Source organism: Solanum stenotomum, chromosome 9 (assembly GCF_019186545.1).
Source record: "Solanum stenotomum isolate F172 chromosome 9, ASM1918654v1, whole genome shotgun sequence".
NCBI lineage: Eukaryota > Viridiplantae > Streptophyta > Magnoliopsida > Solanales > Solanaceae > Solanum > Solanum stenotomum.
Window position 1 is genome coordinate 56,000,386 of NC_064290.1, and position 20,872 is coordinate 56,021,257.

Consider the following 20,872-nt stretch of genomic DNA (forward strand, 5'->3'; position numbering starts at 1 on the left):
GTGTTTTTTTTTCTGAATAAATACAGTGATTCAACTATGGAAAAAAAAGCAACATAAACAATTCAAATCAAAACATCTATCTCCCAACTTTAGTTCCTACTCACATCACACCTTTATCACATACTATTATTAATTATTAAAAACAACCAAAAAAGCTTCTTTCCCTTTTACTTTCCTTAATCCATTCCAAATTCCATTATTAGTATCATTATCTTATAATAAATAGATCCAACATTCATTTGTTCATCTTTCCTTTCATAATTCATTAAGCCAATATGACTTCCTCAGAGAGCTTAAGTTTCTTTTCTCCTGAATATAGTACACCTAAAATGTTTCCTCTAACACCATCACCAACACCAGCACCAACTCATAAACGTGGCGGTCCATCGCCTATGAGCCAAATCATCATGGCAAAACATGCCCTCAATCAACCTTTGACACCAGAAATGTCACATGAAATCAAGAATAAACCAATAGTACAATATGTTGTGCCACGACAACGTAGACGTACAAATCCTGCAGTGTGGTGTGCTGCAATACTATGCATGATGTTCTGCCTACTACTAATATTATTTGGTATTGGAACTTTAGTCATTTTTCTATCTATCAAAACACGAAATCCAGTGTTTGATACATCAAATGCAAGCCTAAGTGTCATATACTTAGACTCACCTAAGTATATGAATGGTGACTTCACATTTATAGCAAATTTCACCAATCCAAACAAGAAACTTGATGTGAGATTTGAGCATTTGATCATTGAACTTTTTTTCTCAGATAGCTTAATAGCAACACAAGTTGTTCAACCTTTCAGTCAGAGGCAACGCGAAACGCGATTAGTACAAGTTCACATGATATCTAGCTTGGTTTATTTGCCACTAATTTCAGCCTTCAAGCTACAAAAACAGGAACTTAGCAACAGAGTTGTGTATAACATCAGAGGAACTTTTAAGATCAGAGTGAATATTGGCCTAATTCATTACTCTTATTGGTTACATGGGAGATGTCAATTAGAGATGACAAGTCCACCTACTGGTGCTCTTATTACACATAGTTGTAGAACAAAGAGGTGAAGAAAATTGTATATTGCATACTTTAGTACAGCAATTTGATTTGATTTTCCAGATTCCTTCTATTATGTCAAGTACAAAAACTATGTTTCTCAATGCCAAGCAAGTTGAGATCGGCTATATAAATTCTCATTTTTTTCTATATTCAAGATTAGAGGAAACTTAGTTGTTTAGCACTAGAAGTTTCCTACAGTATAGTTCAATAATTGAAAGGCAAAAGGTTGGATCAATTAGACAATGGTCTCTTTTCTTTAGTTTTGCCACAGGAAACTTCCCACCCACCCACCTTCCTGCCCCCCCTCCCCCCAGAAGGGGTTTGTGAAGTTGGTAATAGTGGTGTTCGAGTCAGGTTGTACACACTTGACTATTCCACCGAGTACATGCTACCTCCTTACAAGACTTAAACATATGGGAAGAAATCATCAATTGTTTCCTGAAGGAGTTTGTAGAGTTGGTAATTGGGATTCTAGTTCTATATTTCTCAAGCTATGACATCTTCATGTGTCGGATACTCAAAAAATGCACGACATGTACCCTCGACATTTTTGAAGAGTCCAAGCAACATAGTATGAGGCACTTTTATTGATACCTCTTTAGTATATTGCTTTAAGATTGCTATATATGTTTCTACAAAATGGCAGCCAGCTAACAAATGGAATATATTAAATCATCTTTGGTGGTTCAAAAGTAGCTGAGATAGCAAAGAAGGACATACAAGAAGCACCTAAGTAGTTACACAAATCACTTTTTCTTTTATACCTTTCTATTTCAATAATAAGTAGAAATAATTGCTCTATTCACAAATCTCTTGGACCTTGCCTGTCCCTTTGGGGAAATCTGATAAAATTGGAACGATACAGAGAAGATTAGCATGGCTCATGTGCAAGGATGACATGCACAAATCGAGAAATGGTCTTGGACCTAGCCTCAGATAAGACTTATAAAGGGGAAGATCAGTGCAAATATATAGACAAAGTGATGCAGTCTGCATAACAGAACCTCTGCACTATCAAGAATGATCGACAGCAAATTTACAACGTCGTTGTAACTGAAATTGGATGACAAAAAAATGTCACAGAAGGCCTTGAAAGTTGCTACTATGTGTGCCTTATATAAGCAGTCACACTAGCTAGTAGCAATGGCAACAAAGAATATATATGTGATCAAAATTTCTTATGGAACTTCCACGAGTATTATGGACAACGCGGAGAAAATATGCAGAAGAGATGAAGATCTTTAGCAATACGAACAATGTTGAATGAATCTCCAGCCATTGGAAAATGGTAGGTTAATCTGCTAAGTTTAACATCTATACATCTGAATTTACTACCTACATCAGGCAAGAGGCTAAGCCAACAAAGTATCTTTGTCACAAAAGTTTTCGAGTACAAATTATCAGTTTTAATCTAGTGATTCAACTTGAGCACAAACGATTAACAAATTTTATCCTGTTGGAGGCTTTGGAAATAGCCTATCTATCTTCACGGGTTGGGGTGATCTACTGTTTATGTCAAGATTTTATTTATGAAATTACGTTGTGTATGTTATGGATTTGTGATTGTTGTTATCTGGTTTGTGAGGTGAAAAACTAATTTGCTTGCACTTATAGAGGTCTAAATTTCAGTTATTGAGATGTAATTCATTCAATTTGTTTACTTTTTAAGTTAAAATCTTAATCATTATCAATTACCATCATCCTCAACTACAACCATCACCATATCGTCAATCACCTCAAACAACCATCACTATTACCGACTACTATTTACAATCATTACTACAATTGCAATCAATTACTATAAACAATCAACGTCATCAATCACTATGGTACATTCCTCAGTATAATTGACTATCACTATCATTCACCACAATTATCCGTTGTCACCAATAAAGTATAAAAATAAATACTCCATAAGCAAGGAAAAAGTAATACAGAGAAATATCATAATTCCATCCCACCAAGTTAATTATTACGTAATAACATATTTAATAATACGATACAATAAATTAAAATTGTTTTTTTACATAGTGGTGCAATTTGGAGTAGGAGAATCATAAACGGGTCGGAGTAGGTGTAATAATTATTATTCTCCTTTTAATTAAAACACAAACGTATTACTATAAAATAATATTGTCTGTCTGATTAAAAGAATTTTAAAATTTAGTGAATCATAATAAAATAGCCACTTTTCCATCGGTCCTTACTCATCAAAATTGCTCCAATACAATAAAAAACAAATTAGCAACTTTTAAAAGACTGTTTTTTTAAAAAAACTATTTTAAATTGTTATTTTGTTTTTAAAATGGAATTTATTATTTAAATTAACTAAAGACAATTAAGTTATTAAATTTAAATTTATTATTTAACTTAACTGAAGATAATACAATTTAAGAATATTTGTGGTGCTGACAAATATCGTTTTTTTCTCTCTTTTTATATATAGATAGATAGATACATTCACATCTGATTTATTTTTAATTTGTGCGTTTGTGCGTGCGCTTAGTGGGAAGAGGACGTGGAAAAGGGTATGGGTATGACAGTTTTTTTTTTTAAAAAAAAAAATTAAATTATTGTGTCTTTTTGTTAACTGGTAGTTATTAATATATTTTTTTAATCTTGTAAACTAAACTTGTGTGTGTCCTTTTATTTTTACCTATTTTATTGTGTTTCATAAGGATTCCTATATTTAGAAAAGACTAGATGAGTCCCATTAGTAATTGGATTTGTAAATCATTATCTCATTCAAATAGGATTTGGAAAAAGAAAAAGGTTTATATATGATATTTTATTTATATAAACGGTATTGAAAAAATCAAGTATTTTTCTTTTTTATCATAATAAGAAACTATTTTGTTATTATGTTTATTGTGAGAATGTCAATGGGAGTGTTCAAACATGTTGCCCTTGGGTTGAAGAGTGTAGTATCAAATCATACAGCTTTTGGGGTTAATCGTGTTATTGCATTAACAACGAAGAGTGTGTTATCAAATCATATTGGAGTGAATCCCAAATCGATTACTATGGCTCAGAGATACCTACATGGGTTGAAGAGTGTAGTATCAAATCACACTGCTTTTGGGGTTAATCGTGTTATTGCAATAACAGGGAAGGGTGTATTATCAAATCATAGTGTAGTGAATTCCAAATCGATCACTATGGCTCAGAGATACCTACATGGGTTGAAGAGTGTAGTATCAAATCATACAGCTTTTGGGGTTAATCGTGTTATTGCAACAACAGGGAAGAGTGTATTATCAAATCATATTGTAGTGAATCCGAAATCGATCACTATGACTCAGAGATACCGACATGAAATTAGCATGGCCAAATCGGGTGGGTGTATTCACCGCAAATCGATCACTATGGCCATGGTGAAAGCGGATGGGTGTATTGGTGGACGCGGATACATCACAATGGCTGGTGGGTGCCGTTGTTGTAGTGGGCTAAGGAATTTCATTCTTTTTATGCTAGGTATGCATATAATCGGAGATTTAATAGCGATTAAGCGGATGCATGCAAGGACGCAAGAATTAAAGCTACTCAGAAAGAAGTGAGAAGTGGAAACAAAGGCATACTGATACCTGCACCCCGTGAAGTACCTTAAAGGAGTATCGTTTTCAATAGCATAGATTTCTTTTTTAATCAATTATCTACGAATTTATGTATGAATCTTTTCTTCTTAATACTTTTTTCAATAACATAGACATATCTTAGCTTATTTTATGTTTGTCTTTTTAAAAAAAAAAATAAAAAAATCAATTGGGTATGAATTTATGATTTTGGGCTATGTTGTTAAAACGATTCTCCAAAAATAATGCTATATTTTTACTCGTAAGCTACCCGATATCCCTAACCTACTAATCTGTCTAGTTGCACTAAGAAAATATATAATCAATTTCCATTTATAAGACTTCGTTTGGTTTGAGGGATTGGGATAGGAATTTATTATCCCCAACCAAACCAAACGACTCCTAAGGGTCTACTAATTCTAACCACGAATTTAACCAGACTTGTAAGGATTGACTGTATCTAGAACTAGAAATTCTACAGTCTAAATGATCCAATGATTGAATTTTGCTATATCTAAGTTGAACCATTATCTAGTTGTCTTATTTTGCTTGTTGTCAAGCCAACATTTCAGAATTTTTTATGATAATTTCTCCATGTATCCAAAGATGATGTTGAGAAGATGGGAAAATACTGCACCAAGGCAACAATTGTGTTATAATGATTTCATTGGAGTTCCATCCGTCGTTGATCTCGCATCTATGCATGATGCAATGAAGGAGCTTGGTAGTGATCCTGACAAGATCAATCCTTTGGCTGGTTCCTAAAACCTCTTTTTCTTTGGCAACGACATGCATGCATGTTGTTCCTCCTGGTTCGTTCACCAGGTACCATCATACCTTTTTCTTTAATCTAAGAGTAGTGTTGTTTCTAGTTTTACATTATTCTGCTTACCACTTGTTGTTTGCTTTGAGATCATGCATGTATGCTTTCAACCTTTCCATAGGTTAATTTGGACGAGTAGTTTTCACCTGATTCGCTGGTTCTCTTAGACGCCGCCGGTAAGAAATCACTCGGATAAATCCTTATTTCTCTTTTATAGAATATTTACCTAATTATAATAGTGTGAAAGTGATCCACTATTAATTTTAATATATTTTCTTTAACCATCAATTAAATAAACTATTAAAACTACATTATTAATATTATAATTGTAGTTACAAATAATCCAAGATATCCATTTAAAATCAATCGAAAAATATTTTATGAAATAAAAAGCTCTAGTATTCAAAACGACCAAAAGGGTCGTTACATTTACAGTTGCTTCCAACCAGGGGCGGAGCTAGCTTATTGCTAGAGGGTTCATCCGAACCCCCTTCAGCAGAAAATTATATTATTTATACATGGTTAAAATAATTTTTTAGGTATATATAATAGATGTCGAACCCCCTTCGATTATTTCGTGTGTCTATTTCTCCAGATTTTGAACCCTCTTATTGGAAATCTTGGCTCCGCCACTACTTCCAACGTAGCCATGCGTACTTTAGAGTTCAGCTTTCGTTTCTGCAATTGTTTTTTCAAAAGCTGAATTCTTTTTCTCCTGTTATATTGTACGCCAACTCCAAACACACCTTTTATATAACAAAATATATAAAAAATTTAATAAACAGGAACACACAAAATCAGTAAAAAAACATATAAGTTATTGTTATTACCCCACCCACAAGGGACAAAGCTAGAATTTCTTCACCGCATCATCAGATTCTGGTTTTGGTTGGGGTATCCTTTCAACTTTTCCTTCAGCAATGGTCTTTATGGTAGTGGCCGTGGGTTTTTGAAACGGAGGGAGTAACATGTATTATTTGAAGGGAAAAAAGATAAATATATTCTCGAACTATCGAAAATAATATACAAATATCCTTCGTTATACTATTTAGACACTAGAGCCCTTGCCGTCCAAAAAAATGGAACATTTTTGCCCTTCACTCTAACGGAATAACACGTGTCGTCATCCTTTGCATCTATCCTTATTATTCACCAAATTCTAAACCACGACCCAAATTAAAAAGGCCCACCCAAATAACCCCTAACCCAACCATTACTAACACCTAATAAAATACCCAAATTAACCAAAATACCCCCAAATTCTCTCTACCCACTCCAAAGCGGTGAATACTCGCCTTGATCCTCTGTTTTATTCTTCAAAAATCTCACGCAATTTTACCAACTACTTGTTTTATTTCCTCAAAAAACACAATGAACCCAAAATTGGTGTTGAAAGAAAGGGTAAGCATTTGATTTTGAATTCAAGTTCAAACATGAAGATGGGTGAGAAGAAGAAGATATGCAGGGGCGAATCTCGTGATGGAGTGGGTTAGAACTCAGATTTGAGTGGAGAAGAAGAAGATGACGTGATTGAGCAAGAAGTTGAGGACGAATTAGAGGATGGGAGAAGCTAAGGTTTTAGAGAGCTAAACAATTTTAGCAACCATGGTTGTTCTTGCTAGGCTTCAAAGCTTAGCCAATAAAACTTCACTCAAAAATCTCATTCACCGCCATATTCTCCGCCGCGCCGCCACCGATGAAGATGATTTTATCGAAATTTGTCAGAAAAAAATCTCACTCGCCCAATGCATGTAACAAACGTACCGCCGACACATGACGACTATTCTTATGGAATAGTTTTCTGATCCACCGGTACAACAATACTAATCTTTCCAGAAATCTTCACACACAACATTCTCACCTTATACGTTCATCACTTCCAGCTCCGACGAACCACACATTCCATACTTGTACAATTGTTACCGGAAATCGAAGGACTTTGATGATGTTTATGGAACCTGCGATGATTCTAATGACGATGACTATGGCCGTCGTGGTGGCGGTTGTAGTGGTGGCTCCTATAGCTGCACTTATACCGTGTGAAATTTGGACCCAAGTATCACTTTAATTTTGTTTTGCTAATCAAAGAAATTGTTTGATTCACTTTTAAAAAAGGGGGTTAGGGGGTAATTTGGTTGGTTTTTTTTTTTTTTTTTTAATTCAGGTGGGTTTTTTTTGTGGGTTTAGAATAAGGGTCGATGCACAGGATGATGACACATGTCCTTCCGTTAGAGTGAAGGACATAAATGTAGGGGTGTGCAAAAATCAAACCGAAAAAAGTGTTATTGGGTTATTGGATTTTTAATGGGCTTATAAAAAAAAGTTATTGGGTTATTGATTCGATATCGGTTTTTAATATTGGGTTATTGGGTAAACCGAAAATCCAATAAGACTGTAATAATTTATTACTTTACCCTTCCTAAATATTAAATATTAATAATTAATATATAACTATACACTATAACAATATCAAATTATTAGTACTCTACCCACTTCACACTACGCCGCTTTACTAGTCTTTATTGTTTACTCAAAACCTAAAGACTAAAGTAAGGGTTCTCAATTGTAGCTATTTGATTTTGGTTTTAGTCTTGTGAACTCTTTTATTTTAGTTTGTTATTGTAGGTTGTAGCTTTTGCAAGTTTCTAAAGGTTTGTAGTTTGATTAACATCAGAAATTTCATACTATTTTTTGCAGTGACATGTAATTACAACCTTCGTACTTAGAGAAGTGAGAAGTTATAAAATATTTTAAAGACATTTTCTTATTGGGTAAATCGAAAACCAAACCGATAATGACCAAAAATCGATAGATCGAAAACCGATAAAAAATATCTTATCGGTTTGTTATTGGGTCGACATATTTAAAAACCGAAAATCGATAAATTGAACCGATACTACATATAACCGAACCGAACCGACCGATGCACACCCCTACAAAAATGTTCCACTTTTTGGATGGCAGGGGCTTTAGTTTCTCAATAGTATAACGAGGGTATTCGTATACCATTTTTGATAGTTCGGGGGTATATTTGTTCTTTTTTCCTTATTTTAATTTGAAAACTACGTACAAAGTACTAGATATCTTAATTATTAACAACGTATTAACTCTTGAAATTCTATTTGTGCTATATATATTGGGACAAAGGAAGTAACCTATATTATTTAAAAATTACGTAAAAATACTATAATTTACAATAATTAATAACTTAAAATATTTTAAAATCATAGCCCGTGCTAGCAATGACACTTGTGTTTAGTATATATATATATACTAGACAGGCCAGCACGGGCCCAACATGTTATTCACCTAAAATAGAAAAACTAGCATGAAAATCATCCTCCAAGACTTTTATAAATAGAGATACATTTTTGGTTTCGCTTCATCATTCAACCTAGGGGTGTTCACGGTTTGGATAAAAACCGATCCAAACTTAGAAATCAAACCAAACCGATAAAATAAAACCGATTTTATTTGGGTTAGATTTGGTTTGGTTTTAGATTTTTGAAAACCGATAGTATTTGGTTTGGTTATGGTTTTATTCGAAAAAATCGAAGAAATAACCGAACCGAACTGGTGAATTATATACATATATTTTTATTAATATGCATACTTAATATATTGTTTTTTTAAACAATTTAAAGATCTTATATTTTTTCATTAAAATTTCTTCATAATTTACTTATTGAAAGCAAAAATTTCTGAATTGATCATTTACATCAGGGGGAGACAACAAATCATCCATCTCCTTCCACACCAGCAGAGATTATGATCGAATCCAGCATCAAAGTGGTAAATTTTATTGAGTTCATTCGGTAACGAATCGATGTTCTTCCAACTTGTCTTGGTTCTTATTTACTGTTTTCATTTTTTTCTCATTTTACAGGAATCGTCTTCTGCAACCATCAAAAACAAAGTAAATGTTACTCTACCTCTCAATGGGGACAAACGTAGTACTGCTGAAGAATAGGCAGCAAAGAAAGATGCGTATTGGTTGGCATGCATGTGGCGTAATGTCACGTCCCGCCACTTCATAGTTCAAATTTGGCACCGAAATAAGGGGAAGAATCTAGAGTTGTGGGGAGGTTAAGTAGAACACTCTAGAACTCCCTAGAGAATTTCCAAGAAGACTCTAGAATAACTTAGAAGCTTTAGAATTTCCTAGAATTAGTAGAGAATTCTAGAACATGGACTAAATTGTAAATTAGTAGGGACTTGTAAAGTAAATATTATTTATACTTAGGCCCTTAGGAGATAGTATAAATAGAAGGTCCCCTCATTTGTAAGACATCCAAACTTGAAGCAAGCTATCAACCAAGTTGTAAAGCATTCTCCAAGCAATACAAAAGCCTTCTTCCAAAATTTTCTTTCTTTGTATTCTCTTAGCGATCTAGCTTCAAAGGGATTACTTGAGCTTACAAGATCGTGAAAGATTCTTGAGTAAGTTGTCAAGTGCCGCACGAAACATTAACGAGAACTCTAAGTCCGTGACAATAAGCACCATATTTCATAATAAGTTTTTTAACCTGAATGTTCATTTATTAATCATCACCATATTTCTTGTATTGCAGTTCTCTGTGTGTACAGTCATATAGAACAAGTCATGAAAAAGAAACCGAAGAAAAGTTTGCAAGGCTTCAAGAAGAAGTCAAAGACATAAAGAAGGCTAATGAGGAGAAAAGCCAAGAATTGAATTAGAATACCAACACTTGAAGATCAACCAATTTATTCAAGAAAGATACTACTTGGAGCGACTATCTCAAGAGACAAACAAAAAGATTTGATCATGGTTCAACTAAAAAACCCTCTGAATCGAGTCAAGCAGAAAGATCTGATGATCATGGTTCAACTGAAAAATCCTCTGAATCGAGACAACCAGAAAGCTCTGGACATGGTTCAATAGATAAACCCTCTGAATCATGAATCATATGATGCTATGAGAGAAGTAGGATGTCTCTGTTCTGTTTCACATTGATTTTTTGCCATTTACATAGAATTTCTTACTGATGATATGAGATACGTAGGATGTCTCTCTTCTGTTTCACAATGATATTTTGCCATTTACATAGAGTTTCTTACTGATGATATGAGAGAGAATTAGGATGTCTCTGTTCCTTTTCACATTGATTTTTTGCCATTTACATAGAGTTTCTTTTCAATAATAATCCTATTTCTTACAATTTTGTGTGATACAAACATTGTTTAGAGTCATTACCTTGTCAAATGTCCTTTTCAGAAGGACCTTTCCATAACTTTCAATTTGATTGTTATAGAATTATCCATGAACAAAGTTTCATTTGGTCCAATAAAGGCAATATAGTCCAAATGTTTCTTTTACAAAATATAGCAAATGACTATTCACCAATATTCATGTCTATGCAAATACTTTTATTATAATAGACATATTTTTTCATGAATAATCACAATATTTTAAGTGACACTTTTTCATAAAAGAACACAATTATTTTGAACAAGTATATATATAATTTGGTAGTTTCATACTAGTCACATCATATACTAGTAAAGAAATTCAACAACCACAATACCAAATATACTCTAAGAATTTTGTTGGTCTAACATAATACAAAAGTATCATTGAATTTCATATCTTTTGCTCCAAAATTAAATTAGACACTAAGTCTAATTTTATCTTTGTCATAAGCAAAGAACCCCCCACATTTTAAATATAATCTCAAAAATATTTTTCAAGTATTTGAAAATAGTTTTTCCACATATGCTTTTTTCGACTGTCGAAATGTCATTGACAACATGAAACCTCTTTTGAACATACTATTCTACGAAAGAATTATAGTGCTTCAATTCTCTTTGACAATCTTTTCATAGTGTCAAATTAAAGTTCATTCCTAGAAGCACCTATTCCAGACACAAAATCACACACTTTTAAGTCATTGGTCTTTTTTTTTCCAATCACAGTTAAACATACCACTTAGTATTTAGAATACTAACAATAAGGACAAAAAATTGTGTACAATTTGTTTTTAATGTAACAATGAAGTTTGCAGAAAACCAAAAGTACAACACTGACTTGTTAGGTGAAGTTTTCATATTCTTCAAACCAATTGCACAGTTCAATTTATTAAGAGTAGAAAACTATAAAAGTTTTTAGTCTACAACAATCAGACACAATCAAATTCACAAGGAATACAAAACTACAAAAGTTTTTTTTTCTCCAAACAGAATAAAACATATTCTTAGATTATCACATAGAAATGTTTTTCTTTTCAAATAGTCTTCCAACTATAACATTTTGACATACTATTTTATCAAACAAAAATATGCATATCTCATTCTGCAAACTAGTGAATTTTAAAGGCAACATTATTTGCCAAGGAAAATTCATTCAAAAAACATACGATTTGCAGAACTTTTTTCAAAGACACACATGATAAATATCAAAACTGTTAACCTTTAGAAACTATTTTCCTCCTTAGATAAATAATAAGAAGGTTACCTGGTGTAATATTTAACTGGAATACCACCAAATTTTCTGGTACATTCTCACTTAGACCTTACTAAACAAGACACCGAATTTTGGAGAAGTAGTGCATTAATCTTCTACTTCCATGATTCGTTTCCCTTAATCAGTAGAACACAAGAAATACCAAGTATAATAATTTCCTTAAGATTGTTGTTCATGTTGTATTTCTAAGATACTTGGAACAAAACTTTGAAGAACTTAGTAAGTAACAACAAAGTTTAAAGAGCATTTTCAAAACTAGAAAATTAAAATCAATAGAGAAAATAGAACCAGAAACAAATTAGAAACAATATACAAAATATTTTTCTTAAAGAAGAAAATCGAGTCCACTGAATGCACAGTGTCTCCTTAAGGAAATTATTCCCCTCAAGTACCCAAGGTTAATGGAATATATCCTCCCAGAATAGAACGATCTTACTCACCGGTGTATCGGTACCTAAAACCACGGTGTCAGCGAACCACTCAATGACAGTAAAGTACACTTAGAATACTAGATTTAGTAGTAGTAGAAGACGTCCAGAAAATTGGTTCTTAAAATGAGAGGAAATCCCTCAATTTATAGAAAACAAAGGATAGTGTGAAAAGGTTCTTACTGTGTCTTACCGGAAAGGTCACAAACCATTGAAAAAGTCACAATCTTTCGAAAAGGTCACAATCTTTCATAAAAGTCACAAATTTTCATAAAATTCACAATTTTTCATAAAAGTCGCAACTTTTCATAAAAGTCACAACTCTTCATAAATGTCGCAACTTTTCATCAAAGCGCAACTCTTCATAAAAGTCGCGACTCTTTATTTTCCATTCACACCTTTTAAAACCCAACATTTTTTTATATATAGTTTTTTTCTATATTTTCTTGGTTAAGTGAATATAAACGTTGAACAACAATTTGCAAGAGTTACTTGTGGAAAGATGTCTGAAATTAAAAAGATTCAATTTTTAACATATACAGAAGTTATTAAAAGCAACACAAAAGACAATAGTATATAACCTGTTATCATCAACTCCAAGTTTTGCCTTCTCCTAATATTTGTAACCTTTAACAAACAGACTCTCAGAAGCAGCACCACTTCCACTTCCACCAGTATACTTTCCAAGCGTTGCATCTGAATTAGCCTTGCACCTTGTCAAAAATGCCTCTTGAGCTTTTCCAACATTTTCTTTTTTTCCACCCCAAGTCTTGAGGGTACTTTGCTGAAGAGCTCTACCAAATGAAAATGACAGTGTCCATGGCTTAAGCACTTCCAATTTGTTCATTGCATTTAAGTTCACTGTTGCCTCTTCCTCACTCTGTCCTCCTGATAAGAACACTATCCCTGGCACTGCTGGTGGCACGGTCCGGCGCAGGGCTGTGACCGTGTACTCTGCTATTACTTCTGCTGCAACCTGAGATAACGAACGAGAACGGGTGTCAAATGTGCGGATTGGACTAAATCATCGCTTCAAAACATAATGGATCATGTCTAGGATGCCAACATTGCACTCCCTTGAGGTGTGGCCCTTCATAGGACCACGTGGGATGCTATGTGCACTGGACTGGACTGCCCCTTTTCTTTTATCAAATCAAACGTTTTCTTTTATTTATCATGCCTAGTTGACAACAAACAGAACTCAAATAAAATTATATCCCTTTTGATAAGTTTCCTAATGGATAATTCAGTTAGCTCCATAAATAGGCCACTCAAATTGGTCCTGACTTTAAGATATGATAATTTGAACCTACACATGAATATACACATTCCAACTAGTTCAAACTTGAACGGATTAGACGAGTTATATTTTCATCCAATTTAACTATGTTTTTGCTAAAATACGATATCTAACAATGCAACTGACCCCTTTAAAATGTAGCTTAACTTCTATAGATAGTTTTTCTTATAATGTCATCTTAAGAAATAACTACATGTAATTGCGCATAATAAATGAAATTAATAACCTAAAAACGAAATAGATAATATGCTACAACCTATGTTGCTCAGACTCTTCAAAAATGTTGTCAGATCCTCTAGAAGTAGTGCATGCATGGTGCAACAACATTTAGAAGAATCCGAGCAATAAAGGCTACAATAACAGTATAAAAATGTTCTACAGTCTCCGTGTATATAACGTATAAATTACTTACCTTTGGGCTATCAGAGCCAGGGGTGACCATGTTGGGCTTCAAAAGTGTTCCTTCAAGAAGAACATGCTGGTCATTGAGTGCCTTATAAACAGCAGCAAGAACAGTTTCAGTAGCAGCTGCACATTTCTTGATATCATGATTTCCATCAGTCAGAATTTCTGGCTCCACAATTGGCACAAGTCCATTTTCTTGGCAAATTATCGCATAACCCTGCATGAGGAAAATTATAGATAATCCGATCAAACTTCCGGTTACTGAGATCAGTATGAAGCTGTATTATAGTTGCATCCACACCGTGCAACACAGTTCATCCCAAAGATTTCAACTTTCCAAGTTCGATTTCCCATTCTTAGACATTTGAATCACTTCATCTACACACAACAACAAAAAAGGGCAATAAATTAAACTCCCAAATTTCAAATTTTTAGAAAACCCCATCATAGATTAAGCAAAATAAACACAACCCAGAAAGGAGATAGAGTAAAAACAGTTACCATATGATTGTAAAGACGAAGCAACAATGTTCGAAGCAGAAAAACCTGAGCTAAACAGAGAGAAAAAGAGAAATCTCCATCACCCACTAAGAGTATTTGATGAAATGAAGAGAAATCCAACATTCATTTGTTCATCATTCCTTTCATAATTCATTAAGCCAATATGACTTCCTCAGAGAGCTTAAGTTTCTTTTCTCCTGAATATAGTACACCTAAAATGTTTCCTCTAACGCCATCACCAACACCAGCACCAACTCATAAATGTGGCGGTCCATCGCCTATGAGCCAAATCATCATGGCAAAACAAGCCCTCAATCAACCTTTGACACCAGAAATGTCACATGAAATCAAGAATAAACCAATAGTACAATATGTTGTGCCACGGCAACGTAGACGTACAAATCCTGCAGTGTGGTGTGCTGCAATACTATGCATGATGTTCTGCCTACTACTAATATTATTTGGTATTGGAACTTTAGTCATTTTTCTATCTATCAAAACACGAAATCCAGTGTTTGATACATCAAATGCAAGCCTAAGTGTCATATACTTAGACTCACCTAAGTATATGAATGGTGACTTCACATTTATAGCAAATTTCACCAATCCAAACAAGAAACTTGATGTGAGATTTGAGCATTTGATCATTGAACTTTTTTTCTCAGATAGCTTAATAGCAACACAAGTTGTTCAACCTTTCAGTCAGAGGCAACGCGAAACGCGATTAGTACAAGTTCACATGATATCTAGCTTGGTTTATTTGCCACCAATTTCAGCCTTCAAGCTACAAAAACAGGAACTTAGCAACAGAGTTGTGTATAACATCAGAGGAACTTTTAAGGTCAGAGTGAATATTGGCCTAATTCATTACTCTTATTGGTTACATGGGAGATGTCAATTAGAGATGACAAGTCCACCTACTGGTGCTCTTATTACACATAGTTGTAGAACAAAGAGGTGAAGAAAATTGTATATTGCATACTTTAGTACAGCAATTTGATTTGATTTTCCAGATTCCTTCTATTATGTCAAGTACAAAAACTATGTTTCTCAATGCCAAGCAAGTTGAGATCGGCTATATAAATTCTCATTTTTTTCTATATTCAAGATTAGAGGAAACTTAGTTGTTTAGCACTAGAAGTTTCCTACAGTATAGTTCAATAATTGAAAGGCAAAAGGTTGGATCAATTAGACAATGGTCTCTTTTCTTTAGTTTTGCCACAGGAAACTTCCCACCCACCCACCTTCCTGCCCCCCCTCCCCCCAGAAGGGGTTTGTGAAGTTGGTAATAGTGGTGTTCGAGTCAGGTTGTACACACTTGACTATTCCACCGAGTACATGCTACCTCCTTACAAGACTTAAACAGATGGGAAGAAATCATCAATTGTTTTCTGAAGGAGTTTGTAGAGTTGGTAATTGGGATTCTAGTTCTATATTTCTCAAGCTATGACATCTTCATGTGTCGGATACTCAAAAAATGCACTACTTTTGGAGGATCTGACATGTACCCTCGACATTTTTGAAAAGTCCAAGCAACATAGTATGAGGCACATTTATTGATACCTTTTTAGTATATTGCTTTAAGATTGCTATGTATGTTTCTACAAAATGGCAGCCAGCTAACAAATGGAATATATTAAATCGTCTCTGGTGGTTCAAAAGTAGCTGAGATAGCAAAGAAGAGCATACAAGATGCACCTAAGTAGATACACAAATCATTTTTTCTTTTATACCTTTCTATTTCAATAATAAGTAGAAATAATTGTTCTATTCACAAATCTCTAGGACCTTGCCTGTCCCTTCGGAGACATCTGATAAAATTGGAACGATACAGAGAAGATTAGCATGGCTCATGTGCAAGGATGACATGCACAAATTGAGAAATGGTCTTGGACCTTGCCTCAAACAAGACTTACAGGGGGTAGGTCAGTGCAAATATATAGACAAAGTGATGCAGTCTGCATAACAGAACCTCTGCACTATCAAGAATGACCGACAGCAAATTTACAACGTCGTTGTAACTGAAATTGGATGACAAAAAAATATCACAGAAGCCCTTGAAAGTTGCTACTATGTGTGCCTTATATAAGCAGCCACACTAGTAGCAATGGCAACAAAGAATATATATGTGATCAAAATTTCTTATGGAACTTCCACGAGTATTATGGACAACGCGGAGAAAATATGCAGAAGCGATGAAGATCCTTAGCACTACCAACAATGTTGAATGAATCTCCAGTCATTGGATAATGGTAGGTCAATCTGCTAAGTTTAACATCTATACATCTGAATTTACTACCTACATCAGGCAAGAGGCAAAGCCAACAAAGTATCTTTGTCACAAAAGTTTTCGAGTACAAGTAATTCAGTTAATAAAGCAATAAAGAACATCCAAACACTGTAAAGATGAACTTTTCAGAGTTATGGCCAACAGTTATATGCCACAGTCAATTGAGCTCTACATTCTGGTATAGGTATCAACTTAAATTAAAGCAAAGAGGAAGTGAAATGAGGATATGTTTGAAATCCTTGTGTAAGCTACCATAATCCTTCTATGTTGCATCTTGAAACTATTTCTGTGGATTCCAAAACTAAACGTTACCTGTATTCTTTGATTGAGAGAAACAAGGGGGGAAAGTAGTTACATATAATGAAATATCTCAGATGCATCTTCTGATTCATACGATCGAGCTATTATAGAAAATTAGAAATGCCACAAACTATCTATAGGAACTGAGCGGTTGTCTGTCAAGCCAAGCAACTACTATAATGTATAAAGACTTTAATAGATTCCAAAAGGAAAAAGAAGAGGATTCAAGGACGAAAAAAACAGACTTCGAAAGTCCATAAGTGGGATTTGAAGATGGTAGAGTGTATGCAAATCTTATCACTATCTCAAAGATGTAAATAGACTATTTCCGATAAACCATCTTTCCAATCAATCAGGAAAGCCTATACTCGAAAGAGGAACTTCCTGTTTGCTTACCATTGCAATATCGCAAAACCACAAGAAAGAAAGCGAGGTTTTTTAAATCCGCTGGTGAGAGATGAACTGATCAGATTAAAGGATTCTCATACATTCACTATGAAGTTCAATAACATTAGTACTGTATCAAAAAAACATGTAACAAAGAAGAATGAAAGTGAAAATGGGATATATAGCTTTTTTTCTTTATTTTCTTGGTTAAGTGAATATAAAATTTACAAGAGTTACTTATGGGAAGATGTCTGAAATTAAAAAGACTCAATTTTTAACATAAAGAAGTTATTAAAATCAACATATAAGACAATAGTATATAACCTGTTATCATCAACTCCAACTTTTGCCTTCCCCTAATATTTGTAACCTTTAACAAACAGACTCTCAGAAGCAGCACCACTTCCACTTCCACCAGTATACTTTCCAAGTGTTGCATCTGAATTAGCCTTGCACCTTGTCAAAAATGCCTCTTGAGCTGTGCCAACATTTTCTTTTTTTCCACCCCAAGTCTTGAGAGTACTTTGCTGAAGAGCTCTACCAAATGAAAATGACAGTGTCCATGGCTTAAGCACTTCCAATTTGTTCATTGCATTTAAGTTCACTGTTGCCTCTTCCTCACTCTGTCCTCCTGATAAGAACACTATCCCTGGCACTGCTGGTGGCACGGTCCGGCGCAGGGCTGTGACCGTGTACTCTGCTATTACTTCTGCTGCAACCTAAGATAACGAACGAGGACGGGTGTCAGATGTGTGGGTTGGAATATATCAAGTCTTCCAAAATTTTCTAAGATCAAGATGAGCATGTGAAGTTGAATTAAACAATGAGGTACACATTACACTCCCTTGAGGTGCAGCCCTTCCTCGGATTCTGTGTGAACATGGGATGCTTTGTGCACCGGGCTGCTCTTTTTTTATTAAATCAAACTTACGAAAACATTTTCTTTTATTTATCATGACAACGAACCAAACTCATATAAAATTATCTCCTTTTTTCATACTTTTTGATGAGTTTTCTAATGGATAATCCAATCAACTCCATATATAGGCCCCTCAAATTGGTCCTGACTTCTAGATGTGATAATTTGAACTATACTCATATTAACCTACATATGAATATACACATTCCAACTAGTTCAAACTTGAATGGATTAGACGAGTTATATTTTAATCGGTCCAATTTGATTAAACTATCTACATTTCTTTTGCAAAAAAGACTTGCACTAATGCAAACTTGCTACAACTTATGTTGCTCAGACTCTTCAAAAATGTTGTTGGGTGCAAATCACCATCCTCTAGAAGTAGTGCATGGTTGATGGTACTGAAGAATCCGAGCACGATAGGCTACAACAGGTTAAAAATACATTAACAATATAAAAATCTTTTACGCTCTCCGTGTATATAACTTAAATTACTTACCTTTGGGCTATCAGAGCCAGGGGTGACCATGTTGGGCTTCAAAAGTGTTCCTTCAAGAAGAACATGCTGGTCATTGAGTGCCTTATAAACGGCAGCAAGAACAGTTTCAGTAGCAGCTGCACATTTCTTGATATCATGATTTCCATCAGTCAGAATTTCTGGCTCCACAATTGGCACAAGTCCATTTTCTTGGCAAATTATCGCATAACGAGCTAGCCCCTGAGCATTTTGCTGAATGGACAATTCTGAAGGCTCAGTAGCCCCAATTTTCAACACAGCTCTCCACTTGGCAAAACGAGCACCTTGTCGAGACATAATGTAGTTAAATAATTAAACTTCTGTTCCCTCTAACAGCTTATGATTTTAAATAAGATCATCTGCAATCCCTAATAGTCTAAATAGCTAGCCTCCGGATACATAACATATCGACTAGGAAAAGTGAACAGTAAATTATGGTAGCTATTTCTGTAAAGATCCCTTTCACATGCACGTGAGAGAGCGTGCTGAAACATAGCATAACAAAATAAGTGCACATGATCACACAATTCAACATACACACCTGCTTTGTAGTACTGTGCACAACGTGCACCCAACGAGTCGAGCCCTTGAGTTGTCGTCTCGCCATTGGTCCCAGCCAATTCCACGGTACCCTTGTCCACCTTAATCCCAGGGACAACATTGTTTTCTTGAAGAAGTTCAACAAATGGCTTTCCATCACAAGTATTTTGGTAAAGTGTTTCTTCAAAGAGAATAACGCCAGAGAGGTAAGGAAGAGCATTTGGTGAAGTGAAAAGGAGTTCACGAAGTGCTTGACGATTTGCTTCAATGTTTTCAACATTAATGCTTGATAAACGTTTTCCAATAGTGCCAGTACTTTCATCTGCTGCCAAAATACCTTTCCCTGGTGTTGCTATGTACTTGGCATTCTTGATAAGTTCCTCTGCATTAATATCATCATAATTAGAGTTCAAATTCTACCGACATGACCCTAGATAGGAAGGTATATATGAATATAATAAACTAGCACATAACATAACTTTAGCTTATGGGTAGTAGCCAAGTGTTGTCGTATTTTATGTGCGAGAGTAATCTCTTATTCTTCACTGCATGCATATTACTACTTGTTGTCTCATTGTTTTGTATATCTTGTTATTTTACTGTCATATTGTTCTTGCAAAAGTAAGGCCAATAGGATAACGTATGGGTACATCCTACCATCGACCCCACATATGTTGTTATTGTATATATACATATATATTATCTGTCTATTTAAAAGATGATTACAAGTAATTTGTTAGTTACCCTAAAAAAAAAATAAGGCAATTACATCCTAGTATATATGCTACAACATATATATATAAATACATTGACAGCGTAAAAATTGAAATCAAAATCTATATACTTTACATATATAAGTTGGCTATATATGCATGACAACATATGTACCACGTACTATGTAAAATACACATTCTCACGTACCTTAAAGAACCGTTACTGCCTTGCATGCTGGCTAGCAAAATATGTACGTACTTATTTGCCAAGACCAACTCTTTTTTTATATAGGATTTAGAAAAATCACAAATAATATATGAATTCACGTAAATTTAATATTATTTAACTAAAACTCTATATATAAAAGTAAAAATTCACTAAATATGAATAAATATTTGATCGTGAACTCAATAAATATTATATTGATTATAGAAATTCATAAAGTTTAAATCTTGAATAACGTGAAGAGAAGTTTACCAGCATATTTTCCCACAAAGGCAGACATGGTTGTGCTAAAAGGATAATGCTTTGGATAAAGCTAAGGAAGCAGCCAACTGAAAAAGGACGAGAACCCAAAAAGCTAGAAACCCAATCTATATAGTAAATGACTTGGAAGGGATATTCCTAATA

At 34.3% G+C, this 20,872-nt stretch overlaps 3 protein-coding genes and 2 non-coding genes across 6 annotated transcripts; 4 read left to right on the forward strand and 1 right to left on the reverse strand.

Annotated features, from left to right (window-relative positions):
* The first annotated feature begins 263 nt into the window (after positions 1–263).
* LOC125875510 (uncharacterized) lies at positions 264–1,209 on the forward strand. The gene has a single exon (XM_049556490.1). It carries the CDS (start codon positions 276–278, stop codon positions 1,071–1,073), a length of 798 nt encoding a protein of 265 aa, XP_049412447.1. The 5' UTR covers positions 264–275; the 3' UTR covers positions 1,074–1,209.
* A 682-nt stretch (positions 1,210–1,891) lies between these two features.
* On the forward strand, positions 1,892–1,994 carry LOC125878098 (U6 spliceosomal RNA). Its single transcript, XR_007447714.1, has one exon. It is a non-coding gene; the product is annotated as a U6 spliceosomal RNA (small nuclear RNA).
* Positions 1,995–12,913: 10,919 nt separating this feature from the next.
* Positions 12,914–20,856, reverse strand: LOC125875508 (fructose-bisphosphate aldolase 5, cytosolic). Of its 2 annotated transcripts, XM_049556488.1 has the most exons (5): positions 20,720–20,856; positions 19,530–19,910; positions 18,971–19,272; positions 17,877–18,271; positions 12,914–12,950 (listed from the first exon to the last, which is right to left on the reverse strand). In XM_049556488.1, the coding sequence occupies exons 1-4, from the start codon at positions 20,745–20,747 to the stop codon at positions 17,909–17,911; spliced, it is 1,074 nt and encodes a 357-aa protein (XP_049412445.1). In that variant the 5' UTR covers positions 20,748–20,856; the 3' UTR covers positions 12,914–12,950; positions 17,877–17,908. The 2 variants fall into 2 exon arrangements, with proteins under 2 accessions (XP_049412445.1, XP_049412443.1); XM_049556486.1 differs by lacking the exon at positions 17,877–18,271 and having other exon boundaries at positions 12,914–13,345.
* LOC125875509 (uncharacterized) lies at positions 14,638–15,672 on the forward strand. The gene has a single exon (XM_049556489.1). It carries the CDS (start codon positions 14,739–14,741, stop codon positions 15,534–15,536), a length of 798 nt encoding a protein of 265 aa, XP_049412446.1. The 5' UTR covers positions 14,638–14,738; the 3' UTR covers positions 15,537–15,672.
* LOC125878096 (U6 spliceosomal RNA) lies at positions 16,371–16,473 on the forward strand. The gene has a single exon (XR_007447712.1). It is a non-coding gene; the product is annotated as a U6 spliceosomal RNA (small nuclear RNA).
* Positions 20,857–20,872: the final 16 nt, after the last annotated feature.

What these genes read in the sequence shown, in the direction of transcription:
- LOC125875510 (XM_049556490.1), top strand. Translation starts at nt 276, where the DNA reads ATGACTTCCTCAGAGAGCTTAAGTTTCTTTTCTCCTGAATATAGTACA.
- LOC125875509 (XM_049556489.1), top strand. Translation starts at nt 14,739, where the DNA reads ATGACTTCCTCAGAGAGCTTAAGTTTCTTTTCTCCTGAATATAGTACA.
- LOC125875508 (XM_049556486.1), bottom strand. Translation starts at nt 20,747, where the DNA reads ATGTCTGCCTTTGTGGGAAAATATGCTG. An exon ending in TGCACAGTACTACAAAGCAG is followed by an intron (nt 19,273 to 19,529) that starts GTGTGTATGTTG and finishes TGTCTCGACAAG; the next exon opens with GTGCTCGTTTTGCCAAGTGG. An exon ending in CTGGCTCTGATAGCCCAAAG is followed by an intron (nt 13,346 to 18,970) that starts GTAAGTAATTTA and finishes TCGTTATCTCAG; the next exon opens with GTTGCAGCAGAAGTAATAGC.